The 13,380-nt window shown below is 36.4% G+C and overlaps 1 protein-coding gene across 1 annotated transcript in view; it reads left to right on the top strand.

Annotated features, from left to right (window-relative positions):
- pde3a (phosphodiesterase 3A, cGMP-inhibited) overlaps window positions 1-13,380 on the top strand; it is a 119,560-nt gene that overhangs the window by 53,607 nt on the left and 52,573 nt on the right. The window contains 1 exon segment of the mRNA XM_052118966.1: window positions 4,522-4,572. Coding sequence (XP_051974926.1) covers window positions 4,522-4,572 — 51 coding nt within the window.

The raw sequence follows: 13,380 nt of genomic DNA, 5'->3' as shown, positions 1-13,380 counted from the left end.
GAGTGTAATTGAAGATGACATTTATTTGATGAATATAAAACCGAAAAGTAATGTCTCTCTTTGGCATAGGCCCTGTCTGGCGGTCCAAAGTTGTAGTACTCGGAACCGTCATATCCTGCCAGAGATAGGAGGCAGGGGCGAGGAGCCTACCCCCATGCAGGACGGGACTCAACAGGTGGTGGTGGGGTGGTGGAGGTTGCCACGTTAGCGCACTGAAACAGCAATGTGATAGATTGTGAGCAGACTTATAAAGCAATGGCTTACACGTGATTGGCTGGGAATTACCCAGCTAATGATGTGATGATGTACAGATGCTAGTCTTCCCGCTAGAAGTACGCTGCACTTACATATATATATATTATATAATTTTGTTATCTTAACTATGCGTGCAGCTGCATAGTAGAGCTGCACGATTATGACAAAAAATCCTAACTGTTGATTATTTCCTTTTGATTTTGTCATTTTGGTTATAAATTTTGATTTATAGAATTTACATTATAACACAAATTTTGTAACAATTTTGTGTGGGGTTGTTAGTTTTTTTCATTATTATTGTTTTTTGCATGAAAACAAAACAGTTAATCAATTTGTAATTAAATTATACATGGAAAGTGACTATTAAAACCATAATAACCAAAAATAATTATTTTTAATAACAGTTTTAAATTTTCTGTAATATTATTATGGATTTACTATGAATATCAAGGTTAAAATATAGTTACTTAGTAAAGTCCTTCATGCATTCATGCACACAATGGGCCACAAAATATGTAAACAGAAAATTTGTAAAATGTTCTTATTTACACTTTTCTCGATTAGTTAATTGTGGCAGCTGTAATTGTAATCTCGATAATTGTGTAATGTTTTTTTAAGTGTGCACGGTTAAACTGTTTATGCAAGAATTAATTTATGAGATTCACTTTAGGGACTTGGTTTGTTCGCAGGATTCGCTTGGATGAACTGGTTAAAAAAATGTATTCATCGCTCACCGTTAGTGTTTCCAGAAGCACTTGTGTGACATTTTTTGACTTTTTTATTACAAAATAAATTCTTAAATAGTCACTTTTTTAAAAGATATACAAATTGTGTCGGATCATCAGAAAATAACTGGCTCAAAGAACAATTATTGAAAAGACATCACTGAATGACCATTGTGGTTTAGGTGATTGAATGAATAACTAATAGCAGAGTACTGAATGATTGGCATTGGTTGTGGTTTCCTAAAGGCTCATTTGGAGACGTAGTCTGACCTGCGGCCAAAGAGCCTTTACTTAACATTACGTAACTCAACCAGAGAGTTCTCTGATGCCAACTCAGCGACCATGTTATTGATTTTTAGAAAGAACAAAAAAACCTTAAAAATAAGTACTTTGGACGTACCAGTAATGGTAGGAAAATACAATGCCTTAAATGATTACTGTATCTTACATGGTATTTATAAGGTACTTCAAAGAATACCGTAATACTTCCACTGTACTTTACTACATTACATTACTATGATGTTGTGTTCAAAACCGAGTGGACCAAAGTATTACTGTGGTATTTTCTGGCACTGAAAGCACCAACATTTGGAAAGATATGTTGGAAAGAACTGAATGATTGCCATATTTATGTACCATGGCACTACCATTAAGCAATGTTAAAAAAAAACATGGTATTTCCATAGAATAATGTCTCCAAAAACATGAAATTACCATGGTACTTTATGGAGCCTTTTTCATAGAGAAAGAAAGACTTCTTGCTAGATATAATTTTTTTTCCTCCGCTGGTCTGTTGACAGATTATTCATGTTTCAAATCAACGACTGTAAACAATTTTTTTTCGTCTTTTTCCATGACTGTTCCCCACGACCTGGGAAAATATATTTATGGTTAATAAGACAAGCTCCACATGTGAATAATCTAATGTTGTGCAGTGTCCCGTGAGTACCACTTCTTACAGTGGCATTTGGACATGGTGTTTACATGTAGTGCCAGTTCACATAGTGTACCAGCGAGTTGACAGGTGGACGGCTGATGTGGAAGCAAGCGCCCTGATTTACTGCCTGTCCCGCTGTAAACAATAAACTCAGCCAGAATGCTATTTGTTTGACTTCCTCTCCCTTCAAACCAAATAAAATATTAATCTAGCTGCATATGATTAGCATTTTGTTCTTTATAAATATCCAGTTTCCCAGGCTTGAGTCTTGATGCTGTTTCAGAGGGGTTGAAAGGGCGAAACCGTCTTTTGTCCTCTTGGTGTTTTTTGGACAAGGCGCTATTCAAGTATATGCAACATGTTTTTATCTCTGTATGTTGGATATATTTTGTATATTCCATTTTCTAGTCCTATCTAGTGTCTGGTTTAGTGTTTCTGCAGATACTGTAATGACCTGCAGCTGCCAGATATCTGTATTCACTGCATCAAAGGCAATTGTTGTTGAATGTGGTGCTAATATGAATCTTTAAGAAATAATTCAACAAAAATCATCTCTTGAACACTAGATTTGAAGAAAACATTCCCAAAAGCATAAACAAATCTTAATATGGTGGTTTTCAACTGATTTAATTTAGTGGCGACCCACCACAGATATTTGCTTTTTTTTTTTTTTTTTTTTTACATATTTTTTTTATGATGCTCCCCTTCCTGGGAACAATAATAATAAAAAACAACAAAAAAAAAGACTATGTTTGCAATCTTATGATGAATAGAATAAGAAAGATGGTTGTTGTCTTAATTCTGGGTCTGTTCACACCATCTCCCTCCGAGTAGTCTTATTTTATTCCACTAGACTGCAGAAAAAAATATTTTTCCTCTATCAACTTCCGTCACAAAATGCCGATCTAAAATGTAGGTGGCACTCTAATGCATTTTAGCCTAGGCAGATGTGCTCTTCCATAGACATTCAGTCTAATTTTCAGTTCATGCACCACCCCCAATGTTTCATAGAATATCTTGGCCTCTGAGTGGACTACAAGCTCAATCTAGGTGTCATTAGAAAGTGGAGATCCTCTTCTTTGCGATGATGTATAACGTTTGATCATTTATAGTCGGTAACATATATTTCTGATGATTTGTTTAGCATGCTTTTCCTGCAGGACTGCCGATTTTGTTCTGCAGCTTACAACAGCAGTTATCGGAGCATAAGTGAGATGTTTGTATTTGATTACAAATATCATATTTCACTTTAATTATTTTGAAAATCTTTTAAACTGTTATTAGTGAAACACCGTTCAGTTAGCTTTCATTTGATTTATGATTTGTCTATTTAAGTGCTATTTTAAAGACTTTTGTGTTCATATTAATATTTATATCACATAACCACTAGGTGTCACTTAATTGCAATGCAGATATTTTTAGGCCTTATTTTCTTTTTTACGTAAAGCAAAATAGTTACGTAAATGCAGTAGTGATGGTTATCTTTGAAAAGTTCAGATTCCAAGCTTTCCAATGATACCACACATGCTTGACCTATGTATACATGGACTTGAGAATTTTAAGTGTAAACCTTTTTTGCGATTTAGCACCCACTTTGGTCCCACCAGCAGATCCACAGAGTTGAAGAGGTTACTATGAAATGGTAATAATGTCAAATACAGTAAAATACACATGTTAAACATCTAATATTATAGAAAAATTATTTCAATAATTAAATTGAAATAATGATTTATTATTATTATTTTGCAGGCTGCAGCATCATATGAAAAATAATGCAAATGAATAACATTATACACATAGGCTCAATAGAACAAATTCTATTTGGGCTTAATAATGTATTAGTATTGGCCATATTACCAAGTGACAGATGAGTTTGATTGGTTGCATGACCTTTGACATCAACAACAAAATATAGGTGAAGCTTTCTCTCCCTTATGAAAGTTGATAAGCCTATTTATTTTGCTATCCTAACTATGCACGATTATATGGTTGGTTGCATTTTATTATTTGTATTTATCATGGTTTTGTCCCAGCTGTCTGCGACCTTATCAGAAAAGACAAAACCCATTTTGGGTCACGACCCACCAATTGAAGACCACTGATCTAAGGGACCAGCCAATTATTTAGAATTCCTAAATTGAAGTATTTGACATAAACAACCAAAATGCCCCTGAAAATCAATTCCAAGGGTTAAATATTAAATAAAAATTGTGACACTACACTTGAGCCAAGAAGGCCTGCATTTCGCCGCCTGCAGGCACCTCCTACTGTCTGTTAATTAGAGCGCGTAAAGTTTACAGCCTTTGCGAAGCCGTTAAGCGGCGAGGAGCATTGAGTAAAGGCCGCCTGACTGTGAAATTGAATTATGAGCGTGTGTCACTGAACAAAATGGCAAGTGTGCGAGAGGGAGAAGGGAAAACCTGCATCCCTGAATCAACAATGCTTTCTCTCTCTCTCTCTCTCTCTCTCTCTGTGTCTCTCTCTGTGCTGTGTTTTTAGAGAGTGAGGTAGAGCGTGTTGGCTCATTAGATGTTTTATAGTGAATAGAGTGTGTGATGAAGTGTTCTGTGTGTGAAACATGATCCTGTGTGTCTCTGTTTACAGATGCTCCCACAGCAAGAATGGGACCACAAGAGAGGCACCCGGGGATCTCAGGTGATTTTAAGTGTGTGTGTGTGTGTGTGTGTGTGTTTGTGTGTGTATGTTTAGAAAGTTATTCAGAAGAGCTAGTGAATCAGAGTTTGTTTTGGTGTTAGGCTGAATCTACATTTCTGTCAAGAAAAGGTCATAATTTATCCCAAAATCAAAAGAAAGAAATAAGATACTATATTTTTCTTAAAGAAAATGAAGCCTATTTTAGGACCAATAAGATTTATTGCAATTAAGCATATTAAGCATTTATTCGAATAGCACACAGAATGGAAAAATCTGTTAATTTACATGTTTGTAGACATCAAGTCTTTGGAGGGTGGGGTTTGTGAGAAAGGGCGTGTCATTGAAGTTAGCAAGGTGGCTTAAGTTAGCAAAACTTAGAAAAAAAAAAGCTAGAAATTGCATACAGCACCTTCAGGCACATTTATTCCCAATTCACATTATACTGTAATGCACAAAAAGCATTATTTGTGAATAATACTTTCTATAATTTATGCTGATTTAATAATAAAAAAACACATTGTATTACATCTTTGTTTTTTTTTATGTTATAAACACTATTGAGAATAATGAGAATTACAGAAAACACACAAAACGCATTACGGTAATGAGAATTAGGGGGATATTTGTCATGAAAATAATTACACAAAAATTTTTTTGTGGGCTAAAAATATGCTTTTTTTATGCAAATTATAAATAATAATTTTTATAACATTTTTATGATACTTTTTTATTTTTTCATTTGATTTTGGGGTGGAATTTTGTCATTTTTTGCATAACTTTTTGCCTCGTGAATACGGGACGCCTGAGCATTTTGAACGCTTAATGGGCTAAAAGAGGAGACAGTATGTGTCCCGTATGGGATGTCTTCATTTGTACCAAAATACAGGACGTCCCTGCTAATATAGCACAATTGGCAACCCTATGTTTTTGTGATATTCCACCCTGCCTTGTTTGTTTTGCTGGTAGTAGGTCATTTCATTAATCATTACAACTAGTGTATATGTGTATGTGAATTAGTGTCCCGTATCAGACCCTGTGGATGTAACCGGGATTTGAGCTTGTCTGATCTTTTTTTAAACATCCTAACAGTGGTGTAGTAGTGACTGTAGTGGTGTGCATACAGTAAAACAGGCTTTATACTTGCTCTAATTTATAAACTAATACATACATAACCTTATACATAATAAACTGTTGAACAGGTATGAGTATAGTAATGTTCACATTAACACGTTATCTTATACTATGATATACAGTACATAAGAGTTAATGATCGGGCTATTTGTTTTATTTGTGTATAAAAATGTACTTTTCTGTGTATATTGAAATAGCTTTCCTATTAAGAAATATAAATTAAGATGATTTGATATCACGAGGAAAAAAAGGCACCACTGGCAGCAGTAAAAGACATTAAATGTCATTTGATAGAATTACGGGTCAATTTGTCATCTGCGAAGAGCATAAAAAAACAAGCTCGGCTGCAACAACACTCATATTTTCCCAAAGTTTTTATTTAAATGCATTCATATTTTCACTTTTAACCACAATGTAAATATACAGAGCAAATAATTATGGTGACTCCAGCGCAAATGTCAAAATGACAAATGTCCCGACCCTTACTGAAACAGAAAATATGATTGGTTAGAAAATATCCAAAACGAACATCTAAAACGAATGTTCTGATTGGTACCTCAGCTAAGTCGAACTGTCTTATTACACCTGTGCCTTCAGTTGCGGTCCCGCCTCCAGCTGTCTGTGAAGAGAATCTCTGTACACTAATAAATAAAAAGTAATCACAATTCACTCAAAGGTGCTGCAGCATCACCTCAGTATAATTAAAAGTTATGGGTCAAAAGCCCCCTCACTGTCCTGGCGGCCATACACATCATAACTCATTTTAGGTGGGCGTACGCAAAATCCTTTGAAAGATAGGTGTTGGTTTGCATCATTAAAAGTGTGAATTTAATATTTTCATTTAATATTTTATTGTGCATGAAAAGACACTAAATAAGTATTTTAATGTGTGTTGAGGGTAGATGGACTGTGAGTATTTGTGCCCTAACTTTTTTATTCTGGAAGTCCCTCGTGTGTGAATGTGTGTTCGCACATTTTATCTAGTTCTCTCTCCATGGCTGTGTGAGAACAGGAATTAGCTGTGATGTCTTTACTGATGAGTTTCTCGTTTGTCCCTCGCTGTTTCATTCATTCCCAGCAGTCTTACCTCTACCTATTTAATGCATGAACACTGAGGGAATACGCTAAGAATGAACCGTGCCCCTGAGAGCATGGTTTATTTGCACCTGATTCACTGAAGGAATGATCTTAATAAGGTAAATCGTGTAGGTACAAATATGCCAAAAAATATAAGGCTGAATGCAATTTGCATGGCACAATTCCTGATCTTGTGGATTGCGTTTGAGTTAAACCGCCTGGTTAAACCGTATTTGGGTTGCTTTGTGAAAAATTTAGTTTGTCTCTTTGCTTTTGCTTCCAATAGAAAAGAAACTCTTAAATCTTTCTGTTTTGCCCTCTTTATTGTGCCAAAGACTTTGGCATCATGGCCTTGTGGCACAGCCCATCATTTGGCAATGAAGGATGGAGATTTCATTCATAGAGGAAGGGTTGCGTGTTAACGGCCGGCCACCGCTGCAGGAGATTTGTATCAAAAGCCGCCAGGGCAAACCGAGACAGCCGGTGGTGAGTTAAGGCTTTTACAACACTGATAGAGACATCATTTAAAGCGGAATACACATCAGGGCTTACACGAGCAAACCCCACATGGGTGAACGTGACTTTAGAAAACAGCTGTCAGTCACCGTGTCTTACAATAGAGCTGTAAGAGCGTGCCAGACCAGCAAGGGCATGTTTCATAATGCATTGGGCCTTAGGAGAACCAGGAGGCCATAAGCTGATAACAGGAACAATTTCACTCGAGGAAACAAAGTTGGGGTGTGTGTATCTCTGAGGGAGAGAGAGTAAGGCAATACTGCACAGTCTTGTTGTATATACTCTGTGCTAGTATGTGAATGGAAATGTCTCTTGCATTTTAAAATGTATTAGAAAGTAATTCATAACACAATATATATATTCTATACTATATGTCCACCCAATTTTTAAACCATCTTGGTTACGGAAGTATTTTTCCCATACATTTTTTCCAAAGGAATTTGATAAAATCCTTCATAATAGCGTTCTGAGTGATGAACCAAACCATTAAGGTGAATAACTATATTAGAACCTTTGATTTGAAGCAAAAAATTATTTAACGAAATAATAGTACTTAAAAAGGACAAAAAGTACTTAACGTCTTTAATGAGGGAAAGAACTACAATACCATGAAGCATTGTGAATTACATAATCAAATTAAAAACCATGGAAAAAATATGAAACTATTGATGTAAAGTTGTTGATTATAAGTATGGACACAATATATTTAAAATGTTATTGTAAAATATTTGTATATATGCAATTATATATAAGTAGTTTATGAGTTTAGAGAGATGCTTTGCTGGATCATGGGTAGTGTAGTTCTTCACCAGAAATTGCACTATTAAACATGATTGTTAAAAATTGAAATAATGTGTACTGATGGTTTCAACAGAAGCATATACCTTTGATTAACTACCTCATAATTCACGGTAGGTCTGTCTTTAAAGGTTTATAAGTTAGGGTGAAAATGTATTTGACCATGGAGAAAATTATGACATTTTTAAGTCTGGAACTAGACCGTTGTGCTTTATAGAGGATGTTATATAAATACGACTTCGGTCAATTACCATTGTGCTTGCTGTTTTTAACGCAAGAGTTCCTATTAGTTGGTACCATTGTGCCATTAAACCAGATCAGTCAGGTAGCTAGTTATAAAGATGTCGACAGTTTAAGTAACTTTAAAGGGGTCATGACATGAGAAACCAAATTTGCCTTGATCTTTTGGTATATAAGAGGTCTTTGTATCATTAAAACGTCCTGCAAGTTTAATATTTTAAGACGTCCTCCCCATTCTAAACGAATCATTTATTTAATCAAGCTCAAAATACAGCTCGTTCTGGATTCATGGTTAGAAGTGACGTACCAGCGTTTGCATATGACCGCCTCCAGCACAAGATAACTACGCTTTAAGCGCAAGACAACTACGCTCATTTCAGTATCGCCGTCGCCTCACAAGTGTTCAGTCGATGGACAGCGAGCTCTGACAGAGACTACTTGTGCACAGAAAAATTACGATGCCACACAGATGTGCTGTTCCTGGCTGTGGTCAAACAAAACCTCTGAATAAGCTGCCGAAAGATCCAGGCGTCAGGGAAAAATGGATGCAGTTTATTTTTTGCGGACGTCCCAGTCACGGCAGTGTTAACTTAAGCGTTTGTTCTGTACATTTTAAGGATGACTGTTTTGAGAACAAATCTCAATATGATGCTGGCTTTGCCAGAAAACTGTTGCTGAAAGATAAGTCCGTGCCGACTATTCTGGGAACAACGACGACGCAAACTGTAAGTAATCTATTTTAAACTTTAAACTACTTTTTAAAGCACAATTTCATTCATTATGAATAATCACAGTGTTTTTACTTAGTTTACTTGCATATTGTTCTGGCTGGAGGCGTCAATAATTGATACATAGGCACTGACGTTAGCCAATCATAACAGTGGGCGTTAACACTGAAGTCTTAAATGGAAAACGCCCCCAAAACAGACTGTTTGAATCAGAGGATGAGAAACAGGGTGGGAAAAGGTCATAAATCACTAGATTTTAAAAGTTTTTCTTAAAAAAAAAATATATTAATACTATAATTGCACCTAAGGGAACATAATAATACAATAAAAAAACCCATGTCATGACCCCTTTAACTAACTTGCTCAGCAAGACTATCGGTGTGTTTAAGTCCTCCTGGGATATTCATATGTTCAAGGTCGGAAATCGTAAATACGGTGATGTGATGTGCGTTCAAGTGATTATTGTTGGAAAGATCAGACCCTGTTTTCAAATACACATTTCTTCCTCTATTTTTTACATACTAATGATGGCAGGAAGCCTTTTGAAGCTTCCTGCCAACAAAATGAAGAGCAAAGCCACGCATTAGGTGTGTAATAAATGCTTTATCTATATGTTGTATCATTCTGGTGTTGCCACAAATGATGATGGGAAATTTATTTTTGTTGCAAACGCTTGTCACTGCGTAAACCAGCTAAATTAAGTCAAGTCAAATCATTTTATTTGTATAGCGCCTTTCACAACACACATCGTTTCAAAGCAGCTTTACAGAAAATCTTGCATTAACAGAAGATAAAACTGTAATATCTATAATGTCTTAGAATCAGCATTGTGAAGTTTGATTACATATGATTGTAAACTGTGTATAAAAATAAATAATTAAATAACACTTGTATCAATAACCCCAGTGAGCAAGCTGAAAGCGACTGTGGCAAGGAACACAAAACTCATAAATATGTTGGTTAATGGAGAAAAATAATCTTGGGAGAAACCAGACTCACTGTGGGGGCCAGTTCCCCTCTGGCTAACATCATGAATATAATGCCAACATTAATTATTTATGTGCAGTGCAAGTCATGGTTTGAAATGATTAAACTAAGTAAGTGTTAAGGGTCAGTGTTTAAACAAAGATTTTGTATGAAATGCAAGATTAATGACTAATTTTTTTAAGGTTCAGCCTGGATTTACTGCAGAAGTTCACATAGATGCAATTGTCCTTTGTTAGCTGGCTGATGAAGGCTTTTGTTGGCAATTCATTTATAGTCTATGTATTCCATTATAAGAGTGTAGTCCACCATTAGACCAAGGTGATGCAGGCAGAGTTCAGTGATGTGCATCACAGTTCAACCGGTAGGTCATTTCGATGAAGTCTGTCCTAAATCCAAGGTTCAGGCAATGTTATATGAATTATACCATGTCTAATGGTTGGAGTTTGCCATCAGTTCATCCTCTGAAGTCCATCGTAATAGACTGAAGTTATGTCTGGCTGGCACCAGTTGCAATTAGTCACAATCACTCAGAGACTCTTTACAGTGGAGTCCAACACAAAGCAGGAATGGAGCTGGATCTGGCCGACTTTGGTAACCTCAGGATATGAATCCTGAGATTGAGACAGTGAAACAAATAGAATAATATTAGCGAAGATGCCATTACATTTTTAGGAGTTACAGATCATGATAAATGTTTCAAGTTCCAACAGACCCAACTAAAGCAGCCTAATTGTGAATTGATGGATAAAATGGGTGTATGCCCTGCTAAATAGATGAGTCTTTAGTCTAGACTTAGACTGAGTGAGTGTGTCGGCATCCTGAACAGTGCGAGGAGTTAATAATATTAAAAAGAGGTTCTGAGATTACAGAGAATACCTCTTTTAAGAGCTTAGTTGGTATTGGATCTAACATACATGTTGTGGCTTTTGATATCTCTATGTTTTGTAGCTCTTCATGACCTATGACAGTGAAGGATTGGTGTTGCTCGTGAGGAAAATTATGACACTGTTTTCTGAGGTACTGTTAAAGATGATTGCATAATTCCAATTTTATTTCTGATTATTTACATTTTATCAGAAAATAAATTAATGAAGTCATTACTATTGTGCTGCGACGGAATATCTGATTCAGTTCAGGAATTTAGTTAGGAATACATTTATTGTTGTGGTTATTTTCTATGAGTTTGCTAAAATATGCTGACCTGGCAGCTTTTAGTGCCTGTCTGTAGCTACAGACACTATCCTTCCATGCACCACAAAATATACTTCTAATTTTGTATTATTTCACTTGCACTTAATTTTCCATGCTGCTTTCTTGAGAGCATGAGAGTGATCAGTGTACCATGGTGTGGGGCTTTTTCTTTAATTTTCTTTAATTGAAGGGTGCGACACTATCAAGAGTGTTAGAGAAGACTATTTACATTTTCTATTATTACATCAAGTTATTCTAGAATTTTTGGCTTACTGAGTATATGAGATAAATCTGGAAGATTAAGCTATCTTTTGTGGTCAAAAGAATAGTTCTACTTGAACTATAGTGTGGTATGGATTGAGTCGCATTAGCTTATCACAGCATACAAGAGACGAGATAATGATCTGAGATGTCATCGCTCTGTGGCAGAATTTCTATTGTATCAAGGGCAAAAGACGACAAATATTTTTTTATTTGTATCTGACAGTGTCACATTAAGCATTATCAATTCAAAAGAATTAATCTTTGGGGGGCCTGGGTAGCTCAGCAAGTATTGATGCTGACTACCACCCCTGGAGTTGTGAGTTCAAATCCAGGGTGTGCTGAGTGACTCCAGCCAGGTCTCCTAAGCAACCAAATTGGCTCGGTTGCTAGGGAGGGTAGTCAAATGGGGTAACCTCCTCGTCTTCATGATTAGTGGTTCTCAGTCTCAATGGAGTGCATGGTAAGTTGTGTGTGGATCATGGTGAGTAGCATGAGCCCCCACATAATGGGAGACTCCGCGGTGTCATGCACAACAAGCCATGTGACAAGATGCATGGATTGACTGTCTCAGAAATGGAGGCAACTGAGTCTTGGTGAGATGAGTAACCTTGCCACCACGAGGACCTACTAAGTAGTGGGAATTGGGCATTCCAAATAGGGGAGAAAATATATATATTTTTTTAAAGTAAAAGACTTAAACTTATATCCTTCTCTCTGAGTAACACCAAAAACTTCACTGTAAATTACAGCAACACCTCCTCCCCGATCCTTACATCCATCTCTCTTTAGCAGGTCAGGTCTACCCCAAAAACTCTTCCAATTGTCTATAAATCCAATGCTGTTCTCTGGACACCACTCAGACATCCAGCCATTCAGTGACACTAATCTACTATAAACCTGGCCACCACAATGAGAAGGGAGAGGGCCAGAGCCTATTAAAGTGTCTGATATCATTTCTGAAAGCTCACACACCTCTTTAACATTATCTCTAGTGATCTCCGACAAGCGAAGTTGGACATCGTTAGTGCTGACATGAATAACAATTTTAGTAAATCTACGTTTAGCATTAGCCAGAACTTGTAAATTTGATCTGATGTCAGACGCCCGAGCCCCCATAATTCATTTAACAATTGTGGCTGGAGTCTCTATTTCCAAGTTCCTTACAATAGAATCTCCTGTAACAAGGGCTCTTTCAACATTCTCAGGGTGCAACAATGAGTGTGGAGAATCGATTGGAAACCCTAACAGGAACGGGAGAGTGGTATCACTTTGCTAAGTGAGTATGCCTCAGAGACGTCACTCAATTGCCCTGCTGTGGTGGCTTTATTAGTCTTTTTTTGGTCTTATTTTCTGTCAAGTTTTAGCGTTATTCTTCATTAAGAGTATAAAAACTCATACAAACATAACTGTTCAGTCAAAATCCTCAAGTAAAACTGAATTATTACCAATAACTATTTGTATCCACCATGATTCTTAAATCGACACACCCCCAGCTCTGAAAGTCAAGGACTCAAAGAAAATCCAGTTTCCACTCGTAATTACGACTTTGCAGTGGTGTTCATGTGCGCTTTACTTGTAAATACGATCATTCCGACATGACTTGAATGCACCATGTCTTCAAAATGTTGATTTGTCGTGACAGTAGTCAACCTGAAAGACAAAACTGACCATAGAAGAAGACTTTTACACTAAAGTTCACTATAGTACCCCCTGTGGCAAGGCTGAGAATGCAACACAGATTTGCGTTATGAATGGTACTTTGACACATTTGGAACATAACAACACATGAATGTTTCATAGTGTCTGTTATAGGCCTTAGTGTAAAATAAACCGAGGGAGACATTTTGAAGAGATCTAGTGTGTGTGTGTGTGTGTG

The sequence above is a fragment of the Xyrauchen texanus genome, chromosome 45 (genome assembly GCF_025860055.1).
Source record: "Xyrauchen texanus isolate HMW12.3.18 chromosome 45, RBS_HiC_50CHRs, whole genome shotgun sequence".
In the NCBI taxonomy this organism is placed as follows: Eukaryota; Metazoa; Chordata; class Actinopteri; order Cypriniformes; family Catostomidae; genus Xyrauchen; species Xyrauchen texanus.
The sequence above is the reverse complement of the archived record's forward strand: the minus strand, read 5'-3'. Positions and strand labels throughout refer to the sequence as shown.